The following is a 27634-nucleotide window of genomic DNA, read 5'->3' as shown; positions in this document are numbered from 1 at the left end:
CTTTTGTGCGGTGCGCAGCGCCGTGAATGTTTTAGTACCGAGCGGAGAGGAGATGCACACGGCACTCGAGTGAGGTAAACTATATAAAACCCGCTTTGTTTCTTCACACACTCCCACAACATGGACCCGAGCAGCTTCAGATGGGTCAATGAAAGCAGGGATTTACTATAAAATCGTGCAATGTTGTGAATTATTATTGGATTTATAGCTTTCGGCGCTAGCAGCGTTAGCTGCTGTTCGTTTAGATTTATCATCTTTCCGCCGACTGCGCCTTATTAAAGCTGCTGCTCGACTAGCGGCGTTTCTCTGCTGTAGATGAACGTGTTTATTGCGAATCGTGTTAATAAAATCTAGACATTTGTTCACGTAGGCATTGATCTAGATTTAATGCGTCGTGGAAGGGGAAGCTTGGGGTTTAATCGCATGTTTGGGCTTCAGGATCAGTCATGTGAAGAGGTTAAGGTTGTTGTAGTCTTGAAGATTGTCTCTCGCTGGTTTATTTGTAAAACCAAATGCTCCTGATTTGCTGGTTCTCTTCAGACTGCAAGATTAAAATGTTTTATGTTTTTTCTTTGAGGTTTCTCCTATTCATAATTCTCACAATTCATATCTTAATTCCACAGTTTATAATGTATAATTAAAGTGGCAGTTAAACGTGGGTTGTGTTTTTTGAATTTTGTAATAATGCAGTTTATGCTTCATGCCAGTTTTTGTTCCACAGTTTACAGGCCCAGTTAACATTTGGCAGATCCAAATCTAAGCTGGCTTGATGGTCTTGCAACCTGGCCAGCTAAAAAGTACCAAAATCTCTTGTAAGACCAGCTAAAAAATTTAGATATAAAAAATATCTATATATTTAAATCAAGTCGAACACTGATTGTTTTGTAATAAGACATCAGATGGGCATTGCTTTAAAGGGATAGTTCACCAAAAAAATGAAAATTGTCATTAATTACTCACCCTCATGTTGTTCCAAACCTGTAAGACCTCGGAACACAAATTAAGATATTTTTGATGGAATCTGAGAGCTGGATTTAAAGATCTTAGATTTCCCTTTTCACATTAACACCTGTCTCTTATAGGCAGAGGCTCTGCATGTCCATGAACACCAGTTCCTGTGGTTAGACCCACGTTTAACAGAGGAAGGCTTCTGCAGGTGTGCAATGACTTAACAGGAAAACAGCATCATCATCACATTACAGCAGAACCGCCATTTGTCCAGTTATCGTCACACTTCCGGCATTAAAAAGTAAAGACTAGTATCTTACTCGTGCTTATCCTACATAAAACTAGATTCAAATTACCAGATGTGTTTATTAAAGGGATAGTTCACCCAAAAATGAAAATTCATTAATCATTAATTACCCCCCCTCATGTTGTTCCAAACCCGTAAGACCTCCGTTCATCTTCGGAACACAAATTAAGATATTTTTGATGGAATCTAAGAGCTCTCTGACCCTCCCATAGACAGCAAGGGTCCTTACACGATCAATGCCCAGAAACATAGCAGGGAGATCGGTAAAATAATCCATGTGACATCAGGGGTTCAACCGTAATTTTACAAAGCTACGAGAACATTTTTGTGTGCAAAAGAAAGAAAAAATAACGACTTTATTCAACAATTCGTCTTCTCACTGGTGCCATTTTGGAGAGTATCCACTGAACGTAAATTGCGTATGATGTTTTGTGTCAGCTGTGCCACGCGGATATGTAGTTTTCGTTCAAATCAAAGTGTAAATAGCGTATCCGCGTGGCGCAGCTGACACAAAACATCATACGCAATTTACGTCCAGCGGATACTCTCCAAAATGCCGCTAGGGTGACGCGGAGGAGACGAATTGTTGAATAGTCTTTTTTTTTTTCTTCTTCTTTTGCGCTCAAAAAGTATTCTCGTAGGGGCCCTAAATTACAGTTGAACCCCTGATGTCACATGGATTATTTTACCGATCTCCTTGCTACGTTTCTGGACGTTGATCGTGGTAGTACCCTTGCTGTCTATGGGAGGGTCAAAGAGCTGTCAGATTCCATCAAAAATATCTTAATTTGTGTTCCGAAGATGAAAGGAGGTCTTACGGGTTTAGAACGACATGAGGGTGAGTAAATAATGTCAGAATTTTCATTTTTGGGTGAACTATCCCTTTAATAAACACATCTGGTAATTTGAATCTAGTTTTATGTAGGATAAGCACGAGTAAGATACTAGTCTTTACTTTTTAATGCCGGAAGTGTGACGATAACTGGACAAATGGCGGTTCTGCTGTAATGTGATGATGATGCTGTTTTCCTGTTAAGTCATTGCACACCTGCAGAAGCCTTCCTCTGTTAAACGTGGGTCTAACCACAGGAACTGGTGTTCATGGACATGCAGAGCCTCTGCCTATAAGAGACAGGTGTTAATGTGAAAAGGGAAATCTAAGATCTTTAAATCCAAACTACTGTATTAAATGTGTTGGGCACTCTGTATTCACCTCCATTGTAATCTCCAAGTCTTGCTTAATTTTTTTGTACTTGCGCTATAGCTGTGTGATCATGCAAAAAACAAAAACCATTTATAAATTCTAGTTATTTTCTGTTATTTTTTTTTTCTTACATAAAACTAGTGTCTATTCGAAGTGGAGATTCTGAGGATACAATAAATACATTGAAGCCTATTGTGTAAGGTGAAGTAGACGACTGATAATGCAGTAGTATTGCAACTTTGGATGGACTGCTCTGTTAAGGTTCTGTCTGAGGTTCTTTGATGGCCAAACGGTAGTTACAGCATCTTTCTCGATTAATGGTCATTAAAAAAAAAAAAAGTAAAATATGTCAGTAAAAGTAGTGGAATTTAATAATTACTTATTCATAACATTCATCTTCATAAACGGCAGCATTTCAAATCCACTTCATTGTCAGCAATAGATGCAAGAGTGATATTTACCATGGCTTACAATGGTACAGTGTGAGAAGTAGGTGTTGTCTGACTTGACTGCTCCTTTTTTCACTCCACCCTTGACTGCTGGTGCCGACTTTGGTCTGCTTTCGAGGCGAGGTGTTTGGCATTTCAGATGAGCTTAAAGGCTTGGGACTGTGAGCATTCTTGAGGTGCCAGTTCATGTTGTGGTGACGGTTGTAGAGACATTCGTGGCGTTTAGGTGCGCAAAACGATCTAGCAGCAGAAATAAACACTCATTAGCCAATATGGCAGATTGCGTCCTCTCACTGTGTCAGCTGAGTAACTGCTTGAGGTGAATATTAATGTTAACAGGAGTAACAGGTGACCATGTAAGTGGAGATGCTGGTCAGAATGTGTCTGTTGCTGTCAGGCTTAACCAGAAAAGGCTGCATTTCTAGTTCTGTCCTTATATGATAGACTGATAGCAACAGACAGACATTCCTAACCGCTGATACGTTGTGGTACAACCCAGGTGTCCCATTAGATAATAGTGATACTTGCTAACACAGTTTTCTTTCATCTTCAAAGGAATAGTTCCCAAAAATTCTTTTATTTTCTTACCCTCATGTTGTTTCAAACTTGTATGACTTTATTTATTTTGTGAAACATAAAAGAAGATATATTTTAAATGGAATTGATGACGGAACTGATGGGGAACTATCCTTTTAAGTTGTGAAATTGTCAACTTGTTGATTTATGAAAGTTGAATATTTGCATGTATTATTTTTTCTATGAGCAATCTCAGCCCAGCATTAAACAAGAATTTGTCAAATACGGGTTGGCATTTCATCACGTGACTTGCCTAGTCTTAATCAAACGAGACTTCACATTTGGTAATAACAGCCCAAAAGATTGTTCACATGATCATCTATAGGTGCCTGTACATACTGAGCGGAGTCTTGAACGGAGAGATTAAATTAACATGAGCTCTGTGGGTGAGGTCTCGTTAAGCATAAGACATTTTATTTACAGTCTTACGATTTTAGGGGCCTTAGCAGGTACCTTAAAATCCATGTTTTATAATATCTCATTAAACACTTTAAGTTGATGTGTTTTAAGGCACATTCTGTGGTGGTGGTTTATTTAATTATGCGTACAAAAGCCTGTGGTCTATTCCAGGTGACTCTTTAGTGACTATTCCCATGGTCAAGACCAAAAAAATCAGGTCAGGTATGTAGGTTTTATATAACCAGCTTTGAGCGTTCACAGGCCACGTGTATTCAATATAGAGTCTCTATATTGTAGCACCGTCAGGAATAAGATTGTTTTGCAACACACGCACACACAACCCACAAAGCCTCGAGTCTCAAATGAACTTCCTTCCTTAATTTTGGAGAAAATTGTTAAAGCGTCTTTTTAGTCATACACTTTCATTTTGATAAAGGGACTTTCAGGGATTAGACCAACAATCCAAAAACAACCTGATTCGGAGTTTGCTTATATCTGAAGTCTTGAACATCTGCATTATTGGTATGCATATTCATCTCGAACCAGGCACTTGCACTTAACAGTACATAGCCTACTTAAGATGCTTAGGCTAACTCCCCAATTGATGTAATGTCCTGTTCTTAAGGAATAAGCTATTCTTAAGCCATAGCCGTAGGAGTTTGGTGTGATAATTTGTAACAGGAAGGTCTCTGAATGTTTCGGGGATTCTCATTGCAATCAAGAGATGAACTATATATTGGCAGCTTTATTAGTATTGGCAGATATATTTAAGATGATAAATTACAGCCATATGACCTACATTATTTCTAGATGTTAAAGACAAAGTGAAATGTTTACTAAAGGCTTGTAAGTTTTTTTTTCCATCCTTGGCACACAGGCATTTTGTTTATTTTATTAATTTATTTTTTGTTATAACTGAAAGTTATATTTTCAATTTTACAAAAGAGTTGGCAATTGGCATATAGGATTTTCTTCATTCTTCATTTTTGTTGCCACTTGAAGCATATAAAGAATCATCATAGCAGTCAAAGTTTCTGTATCAGGGCTCGCAAAATTTCAAAATTGCTGGTAGACATTCTTCAGATTTTGGTAGCCCAAAATGAATCTAAGTAGCCAGAGTAAAAATTAAAAAAAGACATCGGCTGAACTTCACTACGGACAAATCAGCTCTTCATATAAACAAACTAAGGCTTTTGCCTGTGCTTTTTCCATTTAAAATCAGAGGCAACCACTGCATTTTAATCATGATCCAAACAAAGATGCTAAATACATGTTATTTAGATTGTATAATTTCGCAATTTTAAGCAAAAACAGAATGGTCTGATTTTAGCTTTGTGAATGAGACTCAAATGTCACTCTCTGACAGCAGGTGGCGCTTATGGAACAGCAGGTGTTTATAGGTTGCTGCCCCTTTAGGACCGAATGCACGGATCCACTATAATGATGCATTTGAGATTTCTTTCACCACTGTTTATGTTCACTTAAGACATAACCGACTGTGTTTACGAGAATACTTGCCGAGACAGTTATTTTGAGATAATTTTGTGTGTATGTGTTCATTCAGATGCAAGGATATCCAGGCACTTGCACTTAACAGTACATAGCCTACTTAAGATGCTTAGGCTAACTCCCCAATTGATGTAATGTCCTGTTCTTAAGGAATAAGCTATTCTTAAGCCATAGCCGTAGGAGTTTGGTGTGATAATTTGTAACAGGAAGGTCTCTGAATGTTTCGGGGATTCTCATTGCAATCAAGAGATGAACTATATATTGGCAGCTTTATTAGTATTGGCAGATATATTTAAGATGATAAATTACAGCCATATGACCTACATTATTTCTAGATGTTAAAGACAAAGTGAAATGTTTACTAAAGGCTTGTAAGTTTTTTTTTCCATCCTTGGCACACAGGCATTTTGTTTATTTTATTAATTTATTTTTTGTTATAACTGAAAGTTATATTTTCAATTTTACAAAAGAGTTGGCAATTGGCATATAGGATTTTCTTCATTCTTCATTTTTGTTGCCACTTGAAGCATATAAAGAATCATCATAGCAGTCAAAGTTTCTGTATCAGGGCTCGCAAAATTTCAAAATTGCTGGTAGACATTCTTCAGATTTTGGTAGCCCAAAATGAATTTAAGTAGCCAGAATAAAAATTAAAAAAAGACATCGGCTGAACTTCACTACGGACAAATCAGCATGATTAAAAACTTCAGTGATTGCTTTTTTTCTTCAAATAACAAGTCAAGAGAGTAGGGGTGCAATGGATCACAAAACCCATGGCTCGGATTGCATTATCATATCAAATTTTGAGTAACAGATCGGATTATTTTGCAGATGAGCAAAAAAAAAAAATGGTTCTTTATTATTTAAATAACAGAATGATTCTTTGATACCACAGCAAAAACTAGTAGCATATAGAGATGTAACGATTTACTCAACTTGCGATGCAATTCACGATACTGATTTCACAATACAATTTTCTCACAATTTTTCTTTTTAACAAAATGAGATTTAAGACAAATTATAAATGAAAAGATGTCCTTTTATTATTTCTTCAACAAAATGCTGCACATTTCTTTGTGAAATTGAAATATGTCAAATAATAAAACTAACTTTACATTTTTAAACTAATCCTAATTTAAATAATTGAATAATATAAATAAATAAATCTCTTCATTCGCGGCTCTCTGTGCGCGCTTTGAATGAGTGTGCGCAGCTCCGAATGTGCATGAATGGTTTAAAACCCTTGAATGTTTAAATCGGCAAGACTTGGAAACACGTGCAAATGATCAACTATGATCCGTTTTACCCCTACAAGCTAGTGAACAACGTAAATCAAGGAAGGAATTTTATATCACTGTTCAAGATAGCCCGTCGTGCAGGACGGTGATACATTTTGGTAGCCCGAATGGAAAACACAATAGCCCCAGGACGTCGGGCTAGCGATTTTGCGAGCCCTGTGTATCGCTACATTCCTATAAAGGATACTCTCAGTAGTTTCTCGCCAATGAGTCTCCCCTGTAGCCCCCCGCACCATTGTTAAAATTGACCTGACAAGCGTTAAAAATCCCTTTGATTAGTATCTGGCCTTCTCTTTGATAATGACCTCTCTCCTTTTCAAATGGTCTGGATAATAGCCCTCTGGTGTCTGATGGACTTCACAGACTGAAGTCTCACAGGCAAAAACTACAGCCATCAAAGTATTCTCTCCTACATTGTCCATTAAAACACTGGACCGTTACTTATGGAGCTGGCTTCTTCCTTCTGATATTTAAGCTCTGCTGCTGACCTTTGAAGCCAATTTACAGAAGCTGTTGTGCTGAATCACACAAAGTTGGCTGTAGTTTGGCTCTGTTAACCGAAAGCCTTGAGAACAAATTGCATGTATTTAGTCCATCTGGTGAAATATGGAGTTCCGATATATGAGAAACAGTCAACTAGCTATGTATGAGAAACAGTTTGATAGTTGATTCTTTGTTTGGATATTTGATTAACGTAACCAAAAGGCCTCCTAAGTGATGAGTTTTGCTTGGATATATGGACTTCAAGATGCTCATACTGTAAAACTACCTTACGCCTTTTTATTTATTTATTTATTTTTTGGATTTGATGGCTACTTAAGGCCTGATTAGCTCAAATCTCTCCCTCCACCCACTCCTACACACCCACCTACCAACACTTACAAACACACATGACCAGTACACCCTCCCCTCTGCACTAAATCACCACACTTGAAGAGTTCAAAACATCAGATCTCGTTCCATATTGCTGTAGACGAGAGTTCCTTGCATAGTTGACAGCGTATGACCTGTTCCTCCACCTCCTGTTGAGACAGAAAGAGGTAAGCTGTCGGATGCACCTGCAGGCAGATCTGCAGATCCTAAGCTGATCTGTTTGGCACATTTTCACTTGGGATAGACTGACGAAAGCCAATCCTAGTTGTGTGAAGATCAGCAGTTGAGCAAGGCGACAGCAACACTTGAAGGTGACTAGCTTGTTTTGGACTTGGTGGTTTCGAAAGTTGCCACCTGTTTTGCTTACAGTATGTTGGATTGATTGCTTAGCAAGTATTTGACTTGGTAACATTGTTAAAATTAGCCTAACCCACTCTCTAAATATTTTTAGGTTAATCTAGGTTACTTGGCTGATTGTGTGCTGTATTTTATTTGCTCTCTTCATGTGATCAGACCAGTTCTGAATGTTTTTATGAGGTGTTAACCAGTTTATGATCAAAATAAGCAGGTTTATGGACAGGTTACAGTTTAAGTTCTTGTGATTTTGCTGAAAATATTTCCATTTGTTCCTAGTATAATTAGATAATGTTACATTTAGTCTCAACAAACATTTACCATGTTGCTACTGTGCACATGCTGTTCTGAACCTTCTGGAGTGTGTTTATTTTAGAGGTGTGTGTGTGTTTGGAGTCAAGAGGTCATGCTTTTCGAGACTTTGATTCTTGACTCCACCCAGACACATACTCAGGCCCGTTTAACCATTACTGGACTGTCTTATTTGGACTAGATTCTTCTTGAAAGACCTTTTAGATGTATTTAAGTAGTTTGCATCCACTGGACTGAGATTGGTGCTTGTGCAGCTATATATTTCTGTCATTTCCCAGAATTCCTTGTGCTGGCAAACGTGTAGTTCCCATCTGTTATGTGGCATCTGCTCATCTCTCAAGCCTTGAGGCTTCTCCTGACATACAAATATTTTTTTTCTGTGTTGCATATGAAAAATGACTGATTGAATGTGTAGATGCACCAAGGACAAATCATATATCTAGAGTTATTGGTTGAAGAGATGTGCTTCCATCTTGCTTGGCTAAGCTGCAGATAATAGAATTATTCTGTAGCCTGCTAAAATTCACATTGACCACAATATGAGTTGGCTCAGGCGTGAATCGGAGAGGATTTTTAGCCGGATCGCCACAAAGTTGTTCGCGTCGTGTTGTAAAAGCTGCTTTATTTGATCCAAACGAGTCCCACTGAAACCCTGTTTAGCCCAGCGTCTGACTTACAGTAATCTAGATTGTAAACAGGAATTCACCGGAGGTGGACTCACGCATGACTTGTGAGAGATGCTCAGTCTAGGCAGAAGCCTTGTGAGAGTCATATGAGGCATCTTAAGGGCTCTCTCCCTCTGTTGCTCAGAGGCTCAGGTTAATGTATAATAACAGTTCTTTGGCTAACCCGTCAGCTCATTCCAGGAATGGATTCTGTGGAGGATGATACATGGGTACAGCTTGCTATTATAGATGTAGTAAAATATAACTTGTCAGCTTCTTATTTCTTTTAGGTTTTGTTGAAGATGGTTTCATAATTAATTGAGCACGTAGCTACCTGTGTCATTTGAAGTTCACCCAGTGTAACTAGTCCCAATCCAATCATTTTAAATTCCCCCCTTGTTTTTTTTTTTTTTTTTTTGTACCTAGGCCATGTCATGGTTTGGTGTTTTCTAAGAAACCTGGAGTATGAATTTACAAAAAGATATTGCAGATAAAATCTTTCTTTCATTTGTTAGCATTCTTTTTTTTCTTCTTACATTTGCTTGTTCTTTTGGTTTCTTTTGTTGTTTATTCATTCTTATTTTTTCTTTCTTTTCCTTGTTTGTCCACTTAATCTTTCAGTTATTTTTTGTTTGTGCGCTCATTTTCTTTAGTTCGTTCACTCATTCTTTTTTGTTTGCTTCTTTGTTCATTTGTTAGTATATTTTGTTTTCTTTCCTTTTTTCTGTAATTTGTTTGTTCATTTTCACTTTTTTCTGCTCATTGACTTGTTCCTTTTTTTGTTTGTTGGTTTTTTCTTTTTTACATTTGTTTTTAAGTTAAAATAAGATATTGTACATAAGTTGTACATACGTTTTTTTTCGTCTGCACTTTTTCGTCTGAATGAGGACATAAATACATGAACAACATCTCCAGAACTTCTCTGAGAGTCACTTCATGAGCATTTGACCGTTTCATTTGAGTAAAACTATCCTCATATATACACACAGAAACGTAAAGGTATTCACGGCAACCCGTCAAAATAAAAGTTTAACTTGAAGGCATTGCGGCAGAAATATATTACTATTGTTCAGTAGAATGTACGTTATAGGCTGCTACTACTACTACTAAAATCATTAAAACCATATTTTTAAGGAATAATCATACTATATTTCTTCAGTGTTTTAATTGTAATATTAAATGACATTTATTTTCCAAAAAATTTAATTTGTTTAATTTTCATTACTTAAAAGATAGATTAAATGAATATTTTATGCCTTAAAAATGTAAATACACAACACAGAATTTCTGAGCAAAAAATCATAAGGCTATTCAAGGCTCGAAATTGCGACCATTTTGGTCGCATATGTCCCCGAAATTTAATCTGTGCGACTAAAATAAAACATTTCATAGGGCCCTAAACATGTCATTTTTGTTAAACTTTTAATAAATTGATGTTAAATTGTTTAAGTTTCATGATTTAAATGAATTAGACATGCTTTTGATTAATAACATTTAATTTAACCATTAAAAAGGAGTCCAGAAAAAAAAAAAACTTAAATAAAAGGAGATCTAAAATATTTTTGCTTTTGCTTTAGATCTACAAATGTTAAATCTTAACATTTGTAGATTTGTGTTCGTTCGTTTGAATTTCCCTCTTTTCTTTGCTTTCAAATGGCTTGTAAAAGTGCCGTGCGCATTTTACTTTCACTTTCAAATTAGCGGCAATTGAATTGCTGCAATTCGGCGTTAAGCAATTGTTCGTTTGAGTTTTCCCTCTTTTCCTCGGATTTCTTGGCTTTCAAATAGCTTGAAAAAGCGCCGTGCGTGCTTTACTTTCACTTTCAAATTAGCGGCAATTCGGCGTTGATTCAATTCAAGCAACAACAACGTCAAACTCATAGAACTTTTATTAACAAAACGAATAAAAATACATATATGCCTAATAATTACTTAGGCTACACAAAGTTTAAATAGGTATATAAAACTGAAAATCAGCAAACACTGTGGAACCAAATAAATAAGAAACATAGAACGGTTATTAGCAAAACGAATTAGAAAGCTTGGAGGCACAGCATAGGCTACACCTTGATGTAAAATAAAATTTATCAAATACACAAAGTTTAAATAAAGTAATCCGCAAACACTGTGGAACCAAATAAATATGAAACGAATGTTTAAAAAAACATCCAGTCAATAGACTTTTCAAAATCTAAAATATTGCCAAACAGGCGGTTCGGCACGCTACATTGAGCGTTTAGTTTTTAAAAGTGTCTGTCCTCTAACTGAACTAGGCTAAATGATTTTTGTTACTATAAAAAATCAAAACGACGGTGGGGGGCGATGCCGCGGTAGGCAAATGACGTAACCGGTGTTGCGGCTTAACACCGGTATAACCGCAGCAAGCCTACACTGCATCTGTCTGTAAAAAAAAAAAAAAGGCACTGATTGATTTATAGTTATTTTCAAAGCTTTCAATGTACTCTCATTGTAAAATAACTTCATTGTTGTTTATTTAATTCTAACAAGTAAGTTTTTGTTGAAAACTAACCAAAATTAAAAATAATTTGTTTATAATCTTTGCACAGGAGGGACTTGGTGTTGTTTTCAAACAAAAGGAAATATATCGGCATCGGCCAAAATTAGTTAAAAATATCGGCATATCAGATAGCTAAAAAAATCCAATATTGTGTATCCATTAAAAAAAATTATAGTAAATATTCTTTGGTAGAATCATCCATATTTTGTCCTCTTTGGAAGGTTTTTAGTTAAGGTCATTATAGACACACAGTAATAACAGGAATCTGAGAGCCACAGTCCCTGAGGCTGTGCTGATCTCAGGCTCAGCCTCTGTATGTGAGGACACTATTTAAACACACCTCAGTAAATGGCACACTGCTCTTCTCATTCATAGCTGAGTGGAACAGGAGCCCATGGAAAAATTTGCTTTCAGTTTATCCTTCCCTGTTACTGTTCAAACAGAACGCAGTATGCAGAAAGCGTGGCTCTCCGTCCAGACAGTGGCTCTGCAGACAAGAACAGATGACGTCTAGAGTATCATCTGTTATGACGCAGCATGCATTTGTTCTGAATTGCATTAAATTTCCTGCAAGGATTGGTGGTTCAACACACAGGCTACGTCCACACGAAGCCAGAGCTTTCCCTATCCGATCTTTTTTTTTTCCCACTTCTCAAGAAATATCTGCGTCCACACGAAACCACAAAACGATGTAGTATACATGCCAGACCAGTATGTGGCGCTGTAATTCTGCTACAGAGATACACTAAAAACGGAGAAGAAGACTTGGACTATGCGCATAAACCTTGTGCGCGGTATACAAACGAACATGGAACAATACATTTATTAATCTGTGTTAATGTTAGTTAATAAAAAGACAATCGTTCAGTGTTTGTTCATGTTTTTGTTGCTGTTACGTGACTTAGCGGTATCTGACTAGGGGCGAGACGTGGCTGATGACGTCATCGTTTCAGAAAATATACGGATTCGCTGTCCGGCGTTTTCAGATTTATCCACTCTGGTTTAAAAAAATATCGGTTTCACTCTCCCAAAACGCCGGATCCGTGTGGATGAAAACTCCTATACGATACAAAATTTATGCGTATACAGCTAAATGCATCTCCGTGTGGACTGGGCCTAAATGGTTCTGAAATTTCCTTTATATTTCATCTCAATGCAGATTTACTAGTACATTTTAAAGACATCATATAAGGGTTAGGGTTAACTCTTATTTCAAATAATCTGGAAATTTGGTTTCATGACTTGACCACTTCAACAAAAATATGAGAAAATGTCCTTAACACTCCCTGTTATGATGTATGAGGATGCTACAGAATATAATTGGCATATTTCAAACAAAAATTCATTTGCAAACAGTGGAGTGATGTTTTAGGAGTCAATTAAATGTTCAGTTTAAGAGCCCCTCTGCCTTTTATTCGCTTGATCACAAATGTTTTCCAGCAGAAGTTGTTTTAGTCCTCTAGTATTTGTCTCATGATCTCTCTGCAGCACATGACTGCTGGTTTTTAGGATTTTTTTTTTCTTTCAAAATGTTCAGCCATTTTTGGGATGTCATATAACTAACAAAGAGCATATTGAGCCAGCACAGTGAGGCAGGATCATCAGCACTCTTGCCCCATCCTATCTCCTGAAGGGTTCAGAGGTCACTCTACTCTCATGTTTATAAACACTGTGCTGTCGAGAGGAAGGATCATAATTGTACTATGTTTTAGCCAACTTCATGCTTCAAGTTCACACACTTTAACAGGCTGGAGTGCAGGCTGCCGTAAGTACTGCTTACATGATGTTTTGACTTAAAGAACCATTTAATAAATTAGAATCTTTTGTATCATATGCATGGCTCATTTTTGTCTATAGGTTTTCTTTTTCTTTTTTGGGGGAATTTTTTTCCTTTTTATTACTGTAAGTTAAGTGCAAGTTTTAAATCATAACAAATCTGTGAGAGCTAATTGTTTTTGCAAATATAAAAAAGCTAACTATTTATTTCAATGTCATTTTTGATCCACTGTAGCCCACCAGTGCTGCGATCTTCATGTACTTTCAACTTTGCATGACTGTTTGGCTGACTTATGAGTCCTTCCGATAGGGAAGTTATGTTTGATAAATGATTATCTGACTGCAATATATTCATCACGTTTTACACTCTGCGGCATATAAATGTCTTTTATTGTGAGTGTAGGTATACATATTTTTTCCGTAAACAATTTGCTGATGCCATGTTTCCTTAACATGATAAACCCATGAACAAAAGTTATAAATGAAAGAAACTAGACCGCTGCAAAAGCTGAAGCATGTTGTTGTGTTTTCATATTGTTTTTAATATACCAGATTTCTAGAAAATGGAATGTTGGCTTAATCTGCTATAACCAATTAGCAGAATATAGTACACAGTACAGGCTACAGAGAAAAATGGCAATGCTTTTGGAATAAAACTTTTGGGAACACTCACACCCAGATCCATTTCACAAACATTTTTCTTATTTGTGGCTCTTGTATGCAGATTGAAGAAAAGACTCTTTCTCATGCTGAGATCTCTGTTTTGTTTAGAAGCAGATTGATCACACTTTCCCCTCTAGGCTCACAGTAGTTGCTGTAGGGGGACCATTAAGGCTCTTTGGTACTTTTCCAGCTGGGACTCTATCAGCCCCCTGGAAAAAGGGATAGATCTAGTCCCCCCACCCCCAACCCCTACCCCTCTATAATAACATGGCTCTCAAGATGAAAACCCATTTAAATTTTTTTTAATAATCAAATAAGTGATTAATGTGGGTTATGCGCAACAAACTACTGTATTCTGTATAACAGGTTACGGTTCAGGTCTTTTGTACATGCTACATTAAATATGGAACTGTTTTACTCAAGATGCATTCAAAGGAGTTACCAAAGATAAGAATAACTGATGTCCATCTCATATGCAGGTTGACTTTTTTTTTCTACCAACATTTGGGTATAAAAATCAAATAAAACCCCAACAATAAAAAGAATTGGCTACGTTAGCGGATTACCCTAAAAGCCCATAGCTATCACCATTAGTTCATACTGCTGTTGAAACTCTTCTGACTAGCGGATAAGATGAGACCAATTTGTCTGTTCATTGTGGATTTCTGTTTCTTCACAGAGGCTTCTGAGTGAGGAGATAATGAGAGTTCACACACATACCAGGTTCTGCTTCCTCTGCGTGCTGACCCTGCTGTACCATCAGTGCAGTCACTGCCACGAAGGAGGGTCCCACCATCACCACGGGCACAGCCATGGTGACCACGACCATGTCCACAGTGACCTGCAGATTTCAGAATTGTCCTGCGATGGTTTATCCGACAAGTTTGTGCACAGCAGCCATGGTGAACCTGCAGAGAATGAGCAACGTTACTACATCCAAAAATTGTTCTGTCAGTACGGCCAAAAGGATCGTCTGGATTTTAAAGGCTTCCAGAGTCTGCTGTTGAGTTTAGGGCTGGGCGAGGTGCGTGTGGTTGGGCTGGAGCATGAAGATCTGGGCCATGATCATGTGGCGCACTTAGATATTCTCGAGGTTCAGGAAGGTCGGCACTCGCATTCAGCTGGCCATCCACATCTTCATCAGAATCCCCACATCTCACACAAGACCCATCAACATTCCCACAACGAGAATGAACAACACAACCCTGCCGAGGAGCTACCGTGCAGCAAAACACTTGGCACCGGAGTTGAGAGCACCACTCACAGTGGGTCTGAAGGACATGATCATGATCATGATCATGACCATGAACATGAGAAAGACAGTGATCATAAACACATCCACAGACATGTCACGGACAGTCCTCACACTCAAGATGACCACGACCACCAAAGGAGTAGTGAACATGCACAAGAAAATAATGATCTCAGTGACCAAAACCACCATCATCATGACCACCATCACCACAAGCATCCCCACCCTCATCTCCATGGTTCAGACAGTGTGGAGCACAACACAGCAACCCCGCATCTCACACCCAGAATACAACCTTCTGCCCCAACTGAGCTACCCACCACACAACCCAGAAGAAACCGGAGACCACCTAAAGCCAGAGCTCATCGAGGCCGCAACAAAACCAGCATCACTGTTACTCAGGCTGTCGAGCTGGAGACAAGCGGAGATGGCCATGAGCATAGCGGCCATGATCACAGCCCTATTCAGCCACAGAGGAGCAGGAGAGAGGTGCCAGGAGAACATCTGTCTGTGAAATTACATGCACATGGTGTTCCTCACCAACATGAGGAGGTACATCTCACTGTCTGTCCTATGTGTTTGATTATAAATGGTAGTGCTCTTCAGATGTGCCTCGAGTCATTTGAAATGGTTTCTCTTAGTTGGTCTAATCAGGGATTAGTCCAGAAGAGTTTAAAACAAACACAAAAAAATTACTTTTTTTACTTTTAGTGGTGTCAAAGCACTTCCTTCATAACAAACAAAATAGTTGTCAGACTTTATATGACTTGCTTCAAGCAAGGTATCTACAGTGGGTGTAGAAAAGAATCACCCCCCTTTAAAATAATGACATTTTGTTGCTTTGCAGCCTGAAATGAAGACGGACACAGTTTTTGTTTTATCCAGCTGTATTTACTCAGTGCATAACATCCAAGTGAAAGATATAACACAAACCAACATGTCAGAAAAAAAAAAAATAGAATCACAGAGTTGGAAAAAGGATCACCCTCTTGTGTCAGTGTTTTGTTGAACCACCTTTTGCTTTAATTACAGCCTTTATTCTGTTGGGATATGTCTCTGTCTCTACTAATTTTGCACATTTAGACTTTGCAATATTTGCCCACTGCAGAACTGCTCAAGTTCAGTTAAATTTGATGGTGACTGTTTGTGGACTTCAGTCTTCAAGTCATTCCACAGACTTTCAATGGGGTTTAAGTCTGGGCTCTGACTAGGCCATGCAAGGACATTCACCTTTTTCTCCTTCAACCACTGTGTGCTCAGTTTTGCTGTGTGCTTTGTGTCATTGTCATGTTGGAAGGTAAACCTTCTTCCAATTCTGGCAGAGGGCAGTAGATTTTCCTCAAGAATTTGACAGTATTTTGCCCCATCCATTTTTCCTTCTGTCCTGACAAGTGCTCCAGTTCCTGCTGCAGAGCAACACCCCATAACAGGATATTACCACCTCCATGCTTAACTGTAGGAATGTAATACCTTCCACTTCTTAATAGACTTCACTGTGCTTCTAGGCATTGTTAAAGCCTTTGAAAAAAATTGTTTGAAAAATCCTGACTTGTGCCTGTCCACAACTTTATCCCAGAGATCTTTTGACAGTGCCTTGCCTCCCATAGATGACTGTTTGCTTCAGTTGCACTACCAAGGACTGAAATGCTCCAGGAAAGCTCTTTTAATGCTGAGCTAATCAAAATGACCACAGCTGATCACAGTTGAAAGTCAAACGGCTTTGTGTACGATTGAGAAGGTGATTAGCTATACCTGATTGAGTTTACAAGTCATTTTTAGGAGGGGGGTGATTATTTTTCCAACTCAGTGATTCCGGTTTTTTTTTGTTTTTTGTTTTTTTTTTGACACGTTTGTGTTCTATCTTTCACTTGGATGTTATAAATTGCACTGAGTAAATACAGCCGGTTAAAACAAAAACTGTGTCCGTCTTCATTTCAGGCTGCAAAGCAACAAAATGTGATTATTTTAAAGGGGGGTGATTCTTTTCTATACCCACTGTATGTTATAATGCATAATTCATAGTTGTTTTGTGAAGACTATGATAGATTTGTGGAATTAGCAGTAGTGTACAGTAATAAACCAATTTAACGTTTAATGTTAAAATAACGCAGATTAATGCCCATGCACCTTCCCTGCTGCTGTAGCATTTTTATTTATTTTTTTTCATTTTTAAATGCTATATGATATATATATTTTTTTTTTTTTTTTTTCTTGTTTGCACACTTGAATTATTAGTAGCTTAAACTGAAATTTTAGTATATTGAAGTTTAATGTTTTGATATGCAGGATTTCTGTATGTAATTATTGATATGCATGTTTTGGTAATTATTTTTTATTCTTATTTGCAGATCAATACATTTAATGTCTTCATCCATCTTCCTTATTGTAGGATGAAGTATATTTAAATAAAATATATTTAAGAATTGTTCATCGATCAGTACCTTTTAATACTTAAATACTTTTAATACTCAAGTACATTAATCAATATTTTTGTACCTTCCCTGAATTGAAAATGAATTCTCATGAAAATTAGTACTTATGTTTAATATTTGATTAGGATGTCTGTACATTTACTCAAATGCTTGATTTGTGTACTTCATCCACCACTGGGAATTAAAGGTTATTTGGTTCATTAGCATAATTAGGAGTTGACCTTAAACCAGCCATCGTGCTTCCTTAACACAGATTAGACTTTCAGACAGCCATTAACTAGTGGATTTCACACATCCCTGGTACTAACATTATATATATTTAATAAGTGATTTATATTCCTTCTATTGTTCAAAAATGAATAAAGGAGAATCAAGGAGGGAGTCAAAGTAAAACTGTCTGTCTTTCTCTCCCTCAGTGTCTGAACTTAACGCAGTTGCTACACCAATACGGACTGAGCTCGGATTCTCTCATATCTCCAATGCAGTTCACCTATTTATGTCCTGCACTGCTCTACCAGATAGATAGACGCTTCTGCATCCTTCATTATCACCACGTTGAGACTGAAGTACAAGATGCAGCATCATCAGGTACAAGTGATCCTGTAGAATAATTCTGTTTGGACAAAGTATACAATTCACTACACAAAATCACTACAATTCTCTCTACCTGTGTAGTTTGCTACATTTTAATAACCAGTTGAGAATCGTTGTTAAACCATTTTGAAACAGTTCAATGTTGCTAGAGTTACCTTAGTTGAAACTCTTTAAGTCCAGTGACAAGTAGGGCTGGGCGGTATATCGAGTTTGTACGATATATCGATGTTTTCTTTATAAGCGATTCGATATGAGGCAATACCGTTTATATCGATATACAGTAGTTTGATACGAGCGCATCGGAAAATATAGCGGAGGACACAGACTGAGCTGCTGCGGAGAAAGTGCATAATCCAGTTTGTTCTAAACATGTGACAAGCTTCATATTAAGGCCTTTAAAAACTGGTAAGACATGGTATAGTTTATAGTTTTGCATAGTTTAAGCGGCTCGACCCGTCATGTGCTCCGACAGAAAGGCTGCATGTGCCGCTGACAGAGACGCTAGGCTACTCGCGCTGTTTAATGTGTTTGAGATGTGATGTCTTCCTGAATGCATAACTTGCATTTCACTGGTATATTCTCCGTCTGTAAATGTTAGAAAGTCATGGAAATATTTTAAACCTACAAGTAAGTCTATTTTATGATAGCACTGACTGTAAAGTGACTGTAATGGGGTAATCAAAATAGCCTAACACTCTAACTCTGTGCTTTTGTTCTCATTTATTTTCATTTTTAGTTTAGTGAATTTAACTTCCACTTTAAAAGCCTTATTTTTGTTTTTAGATTGCAATGTTACAATGTTAGAATGAAATGTGATTTTAACCCTTTTTTCACATAATATAAAGGCTTACATGGTTACATTCACTTTATTTGTTTTCATAGCCTTTAATATGTATTGTTTTGTTGGACAACATTGGGCGGTAAGTGAAATACATATATATTAAATACAGATTTTTTTTTTAATCCAAATACAAAAACGAAAATACCAAGATATATACCGTATATCGCAATTCGGCCCAAAAATACAGAGATGTGAATTTTTGCCCATATCGCCCAGCCCTAGTGACAAGAGTCCCGGTCTAATCCACTACTGCTGATTGTGTTGCTGCAGTGTGGGTCTGGATGTGGGGCTTTGTGTCGATCACCATCATCAGCCTGCTGTCTCTGCTGGGTGTTGTTCTGGTGCCCATCCTCAACCAGTCCTGCTTCAAGTTTCTCTTGACCTTCCTGGTGGCGCTGGCAGTGGGAACCCTCAGCGGGGATGCCTTACTGCATCTACTCCCTCATGTGAGTTCACTCTTTGGGGACAAACAAGATTTAACCATTGCAAAAGTCCAAACTACACAGTGCAAGAAATCAACCCTTTCTTATACCTTACAGTCTCAGAGTGGCCATGATCACAGCCATGGAGGACATGCAGAGGAAGAACCTGAAGAGGTTTTTCTGACAAAGTTTGATGGAGTTTGGAAAGGACTGACTGCATTAGCAGGAATCTACCTCCTCTTCATCATTGAACATTGCATTGGCATGTTCAAACACTACAGCAACCAAAGGGTGAGAGGCACCACAATACCTTTATCACAGGAAAGAGGTGTTAAAAATCTTGCAAAAGTGGCAAGTAAGCTGCTTTTCACTTGACACATGCTTGTTCAGGACTGACAGAGCTGAGAGCTATGGAAGACTAAAATATAATCCATAATTGCTGCAGATAGTGGGGATTTTAGTGCACAGCAAAACAACCTTGGATTTTATTCTCAGAACCTAGTGCTTATTAACACTTGTCTGTTCATGCTTTCCACAGGGAAGCCTCTGCCAGAGGAAGAAGAAAGGAGAGCAGGCAAAGATTGGGAGGAAATTGTCAGACCACAAACTCAACAGGCGTTCAGATGCCGAGTGGCTCCATCTGAAGCCTCTAACAGAGGGTGGGTCTTCATTTCGTCATAAAATCCCAGCACAGTTTATTTGGCTTTTAAAGGGGACATCGGATGCAAAATTAGTTTTTACATGGTGTTTGCATATAAATGTGTCTTAGCAGTGTGTGGACACAACCACCCTACAATGATAAAAATCCATTCATCCCATTCAAGCCATTTTGATTTTCTGAGCAGTATGATGTCATACTGCTCAGGCCCCGCCCACGACTGCTGACAGACTGTCCCGTATTAACATATTCCTGCCCTCAGTCAGTTGTATGCTGTCATCCATTGTCTCCAAGCTTGAGCAGCTGTAGCGACAAGGTCTCGTATGCAGTGCAGGTGATTTGTAGTTGGATGTAAAAGTAAACATAAGAGTCCACATTTTCTCCCAACATCAGAGCCACTGAGGACGCAGTGTATTAGTTTTGTTTTTGATGGTAACGCACCAACGAATACTCAAAAAACGGAAGAGAGGAGCGGGGTGAGCAGTAGCCCATTATCATTTCAAGAGACATGCACTGAAACGGGTCGCTGTGAACAGAGCTGATTTTGACAAGGTCAAAAGGTTGTTGTTTTACACAACCATTGAGGAATTTTAACCAAAGTATGTTGCAGACATTTCATGAAGACCCTAAAGATTCATACCAACTTGTGGAAAATGGGCATCCAATGTCCCCTTTAAGTAAAGTTGTGAGTGTTGATTTTGTGGAGATGCTTCACATATACTGAACCCTTGTAAGGATATTGTAAGAACGAACTCAAGTTGGTTGCAGTAATGTTTAGAAGTAACTTGCGTTGTAGTCAAAATCAGCTCATTTGAGTCCAAGTCCATGGTTAGGTTTATAGAGGAGAAACAATAATGTAGAGAATGTGGAAAAAAATTTGTTTTTTGAACCTTAAACCGCATAAACACATTTCATTACACCAAATACACAAAATAATGTTCTTTTTAGCAACATCATATGACCCCTTTAAGACAGAGACCAAAGGGCCTGAGTCAGAGTCTGAACAATTCAGACAGTGTACTACGACACTGATGTAACGCCTTCCCTTCTCCTTTTTCATGCAGGAGAAGGTACAACGTGTGAAGCCGGACACAATGACACTCAGATGACAGAGTTGCAGCCTCTGGATTCGCCCAGCAAGATGCCACTGGCCATATCTGATTCAGATCACCCCTTCAAGGGTGCTGAAAAAACAGAGGACGACAGCGGGCCAAAGGCAAATTCAAAAAAGCATGGACAAGATCATGGACATGGACACGGCCATGGTCACTCCCATGATGGGCACTGTCACTCTGACCAGGAAATGAAAGATGCGGGGATCGCCAGTATAGCATGGATGGTCATCATGGGAGATGGCATGCATAACTTTAGTGATGGACTTGCTATAGGTCAGTTTCTGTACACTGAAACCATTAGCAGATTAGTTTGTCTTCGAAAGGGTTTCTGTATCTGAGGAACTGTGTTTGTCACCTACAGGTGCTGCTTTCAGTGCTAATATTACAGGTGGCATTAGTACTTCAGTTGCTGTGTTCTGTCACGAACTGCCTCATGAACTAGGTAAGTTGCTTAACTAGTTGAGGTTTGTCAAAAAAATGTTGGAATAGCAGATCCATTTTCTTACAGATGCTTGTGCAGTAAAAGTTAAAAACAGGGTTCTTACAAATTTTCTATTTAATAAATCCATACCTTTCCAGACTCAAATTTCCAGACTCATCTGTAGATTTTTGAGACCATATTTCATAGTGTAAACAAAACAACATGATTGTTTGATTTTGCGTGTAATGATTAAAGGTTCAAATTCACTATTTGATGCTCTCACAATACTACAAATATTGTTGTCACAATGCAAAATTTCAGTTGTCTGTACCAATACTAGTAAAATTCCATGGTTCTTGATATCATAGCAAAAACTAGAGCCCTGCATTTCAGCCCAAGCCCGATAGGGGCCCGACTTATTTATGGCCCTAGGGCCGGGCATCGGGCCTGTTTTAGGATTCTCCTTATTTTTTATTTTACTGCGCTGGTGTAAACAACACGATACCATGCTACCGTGACTGTCAAGACTGGATCGCACAGTGTTTAGTGTCCCCGCCAGCAGCGAGCCTTCAGCGCAGCGGGAAGAGTTATAGGAAAAAAGGAGGACTGGATTAAAACCAAAGATTTTTCTAGTCGACTAGTGGTAGTAATTGCTAAACCATAATGTGCCTTTTTTTTTTTTTATAATAATGTGCCTTTAATATTTATGCTAGCTATAGCCTATTCTGCGTTCTAGCACACGCAATAGGCTAAAGCTTCCCGCAAAGCACTGGCAAAAGTAATTACCATGAATGTGTTGGGGGAAATAGTAAGTAGACCTGTAAGACCTTTGTTAATCTTCCGAAAACAAATTCAGATATTTTTGATGAAATCCGAGAGCTTTCTGACCCTGCATAGACAGCAACAGAACTACCACGTTCAAGGCCCAGAAAGGTAGTAAGGACATCTATAAAATATTCCATGTGACATCACTGGTTCAACCGAAATTTTATGATGCTATGAGAATACTTTTTGTGCGCAAAGAAAACAAAAATAATGACTTTATTCTGACGTAGAACCCGGATCCGCTGTGCCTTGTTTTCAAGCAGAGGAATGCACACGCATGCGTCGTGGTACTCTCGTGAACGCACGTCGAAGACTGACATGGAAGTGAAGAAATTGTGTTTCTTTGCGCACAAAAAGTATTCTCGTAGCTTCATAAAATAAAGGTTGAACCACTAATGTCACATGGAATATTTTAACGATTGACATCAACATCAAGGTGAAGAGTTTCAGCTGTTCTTCTGTGCTCTCCTTTTCATGTTTGAATGAATGAAAAACAAACAGTGAACTAATACTACACAGCAGCACATACAGCTTTTAAAAGACAGCAAATCTTGTATGAAGTTTTGAGTTTGCTGTCTAGAGGGCCACTAGTTTTTAAATTCCCCTTTTTGTTTAAACAAAAAAACCAGACAATACAATATCAGAGAAGAAAGAACAAACAGAGTATGCCTTTGATGTAACAACAGTATTTTGCATTTGATGTTGTTTACCTTTACTGTCTGCCATCCAGTGGAGGTGATGGGACTTGATTCCTCAGACACTAATAACGTTTGATGGAGCAGCTCTCTTTTTTTTGTCTGATAATCTTTATGCCCATGCTGTGGCTGGGGAAAGACAGCTACAATAAAGAGTTTTTACTACCCTGCAGTGCTGTTAATTGCCTTTGATGACTGATATAATTGGGTCAGGTGACACAGAGCAAATGTCCAGAGTGCAGTTTAGAGAGGACCAATGGTCGTGAAGGCTCCTCACATATATATTCAGTAATTAGGAACAAAGGAGCAGCAGCATAGAATTGCTGAAAAACCCACTTTTGATTTTTCTGACAGATTGAGAAGGACAACCCGATCTCACTGCAGTCAATGTCAGGTTTAGCATGGCCAAAACTAACTCTACCCACTCTGCTGTATTGTTGTTTATTGTACATTAATAGTGCACATTTGTGTTTGCCTCCAGGTGACTTTGCTGTTTTATTGAAGGCTGGGATGTCAGTGAAGCAAGCCATTGTGTACAACGTCCTCTCTGCCCTGATGGCTTATGCTGGCATGGTGATTGGCACGGTTGTGGGACAGTACACGCACAACGTCACCAGCTGGATCTTTGCTGTTACTGCTGGCATGTTTCTCTATGTGGCATTAGTGGATATGGTAAGAGAACCGAAATGTGGATTTATTTGCTTGCCAATAAATGAATATGTTATAATTATTGATTACTTGAAATGATTTATTACATGCCATCTTAAAGACCTTTCACACAGAACACGCTGTTGCATTCCACCGCGCTGGTTGTCCATTGTTTTTCTATGTTAACATGCTCTAGATGTCTTTTGTAGTGTCTCATGCACAGTCACCGTGTTTAAATTAAAAGTAGTTGAACGTTTAAAAACATCTCTAGACCTTGCTTTTTTTTATTATTGTACTGCCGCACATCTTGAGTTTTCCGGTGCAAAAATTTGAGTGAATGGCCTCTCACACATTCAAAATAAGGTGACTACTAGTTCTAAAACACAACAACTATTCTAATTTCAAATAAATTATACGCAATATTATTGACAATATTAGAGTGCTCCCATTATAATCACCAAAGCTGTCTGCATATTCACTATGTCTGAACCCTGCAATTCAGCACAAGCTCACTGAGTTCTGCACTCCTGTGAACAATTAAATGATTACAATCAACAAAGCTGTCTACACTGCACAATCAATTTCTTATTTACACTTTTGTCGACATGCTGATTATAATAGGAGCATTTTATTTTTGTCCCACTCCCAACACTTGCATGCAGTGTGTATTGGGATGAGAAAATTGCGAACAAGCTGTGCAATATCCAAATCCAGCATGATTCCAGAAGATGCACAAATGTTTATGCTTTTGGTTCTAACCTTTTTTATTATTATTTTTTGGCCAGATGTTATACACTGCAATACACATTTTAATGTGCCATTCCGAACATGTGTAAAAAATTAACAAATTTGTAAATTGAATGCTGCAATCGACATTGATAAATAGTTAATCGTTATTGTAGTATAAGATATGTTTAAGATATGCAGCAAACCTTGTGATTTGTGTTTGCTTATTGTTTGTTGTGAGCTATTGATTCCTCTTCTTATTCTTCAGTTGCCAGAGATGCTTCATGGTGACAGCGAGGAGCACAAGCGCTGTGAGATGGGTCACTTTGTCCTGCAGAACTTGGGTCTGCTCACAGGGTTTGGAATCATGTTGCTGATCGCCATCTTCGAGGATCAGATTGTGCTTGACTTTGGCTTCTAGCCGCAGCTCGAGATCAGAGGTGGCGTCATTCATCAGCTACATTCACACACGTGCTTTGCCTTAACGTGGCTTTGTTTTGTGATGGCACAGTCGTGCAGGCATGTCTCAAAAGACAGCATCAGTAGCTTACAGTGGACATGGACATGCAAACAAACATGTTTACATTTCATCATCTCTCATCTCTTCCTCTCTAGGCTACTCAAAACGGTTGCTTGTTGTCTTCAAGGTCTTTTAGGTAGATATAGCTCCTAGACAGTTCTCTCCTGTTGTTATTCAGTTCTTTTTTCTTTTTCTTTTTTTTTTTTATTTGAGTATGTGTGTCCAATCAGACATATCCACAGCACATGAGACGCACTCCCAAGCTATTTGGGTTATCCCTTTAATATTCTAGTATTTTTTTGTGTTCTAAAAAGAGAAGCAGCTATTCATCAGTCACTCATTCAGTGTCATGTTTAGCTCTTTCATTCATCTGTATTGTAACTCATAGTCCATTCATTCGTAACTGGCGTGTTGTGCTGTGTATGTCTAGTGTGTCACACCATCTCAGTGTCAGGCACAGAACTGTGCTAACATGGTGCAACAGAGTCCAACTGGCATCAACTCTGTTTTTTTTTTGTTTTTTTTTATTGAGAAGTACTGGTCAGTATTGTGTGTCAGGAGCATGGAAAACAACACACTTGAGCTCTTTTCTTTACTGGTTTGTGCTTTGCTGTCAGCATTGACTACTTGTTTGTTTCTTACACTATGTTTACTGTTCATAGTGATGGGAGTGTCCTCACCCTTAGAATTTAATTTGCTTGTCTTTTTTTTTTTTCTGTTATTATTGGCTAAGATTGTAGTGTACTAGTGTTATGACCAACTTTGAGTATTGAAGAAATAGGTATACAACTGTGTTTTGAATAACCCCTGACACGGTGCTGCCAAAAGACCGATTGCATTCATGAGGTCAGCTGAATAGTGACTGAACAAGTCCAGTATCAAAGCTAATGCTAAAACACTGTGATTTTACATGAAGAACACCTGTCTACGCATACCTGTCCATCAAGGAATACCACAGTTTTCTTTGGGAAGTCTATTTGTTCATTGTTAAAATAGTAATTATCATGATCTAGACTACTTTCTGAATATAAATACAAGTTGATTTTTGATATGCAAGTGGAGTTGTTGTAAATAATGATCTTGTTACAGGTGAAGATGTTCATGAAATAATGTTCCCCAAAGGAGATTTGCTACTGAAGACTTGTATTTTTATTGAACAAGTTCGCATTTTGAAACACATTTGTTACTTTATTATTTTAATTATTTGATGTTTGGTATTACTGGATAATTTGTGCAAAATTCAGAATGTTATTCTGTGAGACATCAGCACCTTTTATACGCTGACCATCTAAAAACTTACTTTCCATACAAAAGTTTGGGAGAACCATTCCTTTTTTTTTTTATCCTAAAAATTGTGTTAGCCATTATGAAATGTTCTTTTGACAATCTTAAATGCTCTTGTTTTTGACGCCCTCCTATTATTGAAATTAATGCACACGTTACAATTATTGGCCTTTTGTGCACTTGTATGAAAGTCTGACTACAATCAAATCTGTAGAACATCTGTTAATCTGTCCCCGTTGATGTGATTCTTGTTAATGAGTGTGCAACATTTTGATTGTGCCAAATATGGCGCACTTATTGTGCCCGCAGTCGCCTCAACACATTCCACTGGCTGTGTTCGCTGCTTGAATCCTCTACCGTCACGAATTGGTGGGGCATGTTATGTGATTCATGCTTATCCTGTCACCATGTGACATCCATTTATTTGTTCTTGTGGATGTGTATCATTATTAATTGCATTCATCAAATGTACTTGATTGGATGGAAACATGCATGAGACAAGTGAAAGTGACTAGTTTTCATTTCTGTTATGAAATGGAGAGATGAGAACACTTACTGTTGATTTCCTCTTTCCCTCAAGTACTTAATTTTCACAACTTGAATGTAAAGTCAATGAGTTTGGGGGTCATGTGAGCAACCCTAATCAGGGTCTAAAGAGATTAGGTCTAAATCTTGTGTAAATCTGTGAAATGAAGTTGTCCATTTTGTTAAAACGAAATATTTGAGTAAAAGTGCTTAAATGAAACACCTTGGTTAAGTAGTGCAAAGAAATAAACTCGATATTAAATAAAAATGACGCACACCAATTTTTTTTCATGCTTTACAGTGTATTCCAAGAAAAGACCATCCAGATATTTACTTACATTTTAGTATTGTCAGTTTTTGGGAAGACATTTATTTTTAAGTCCTCTGTTTACTCAGCTTGGATGTTAAGGTGTTTTCAATACATTTGTCATTCTTGCTGATTGTGCATTTCTTTGTCAGAAGTGGAAAATAACGTTTGCAAAGCCTACTTTGAGAGTTTCAGCTTATTAAAAATCTCTCTTAAAATGTTCTACTCGTGTGTGTGTGTGTGTGTATATATATATATATATATATATATACACACATACATATAAATATATATATATATATATATACACACATACATACATATAAATTTATAATTTATTAAAAATCTTAATTTTATATATTTATTATTATGGCTATTCATATTTTTTAAATTTTAGAAGATGGGAAGACTTTTATTCATGTGTTTATTAAATGGTATGATTTTTATCTTTAGACAGATGCTATTTTGATGGTATTTCTAAATCTGAAATATTATTTAGCCGCAGATACTTTACTAAA

At 37.8% G+C, this 27634-nt stretch overlaps 1 protein-coding gene across 3 annotated transcripts; it reads left to right on the top strand.

Annotated features, from left to right (window-relative positions):
• LOC107724029 (zinc transporter ZIP10-like) lies at positions 1-27288 on the top strand. Of its 3 annotated transcripts, none has more exons than XM_016532796.1 (10): positions 1-74; positions 14531-15655; positions 17952-18123; positions 19241-19416; positions 19510-19683; positions 19931-20051; positions 21115-21438; positions 21527-21607; positions 23588-23778; positions 24749-27288. In XM_016532796.1, the coding sequence occupies exons 2-10, from the start codon at positions 14552-14554 to the stop codon at positions 24899-24901; spliced, it is 2496 nt and encodes an 831-aa protein (XP_016388282.1). In that variant the 5' UTR covers positions 1-74; positions 14531-14551; the 3' UTR covers positions 24902-27288. The 3 variants fall into 3 exon arrangements, with proteins under 3 accessions (XP_016388282.1, XP_016388285.1, XP_016388283.1); XM_016532799.1 differs by lacking the exon at positions 1-74 and adding an exon at positions 727-812; XM_016532797.1 differs by lacking the exon at positions 1-74 and adding an exon at positions 12917-13177.
• Positions 27289-27634: the final 346 nt, after the last annotated feature.

This window comes from Sinocyclocheilus rhinocerous, unplaced genomic scaffold (assembly GCF_001515625.1).
Source record: "Sinocyclocheilus rhinocerous isolate Xijiao unplaced genomic scaffold, SAMN03320098_v1.1 scaffold2230, whole genome shotgun sequence".
Lineage (NCBI taxonomy): Eukaryota > Metazoa > Chordata > Actinopteri > Cypriniformes > Cyprinidae > Sinocyclocheilus > Sinocyclocheilus rhinocerous.
Note: the sequence above shows the minus strand (reverse complement) of the source record. Positions and strands in the feature narration are given on the sequence as shown.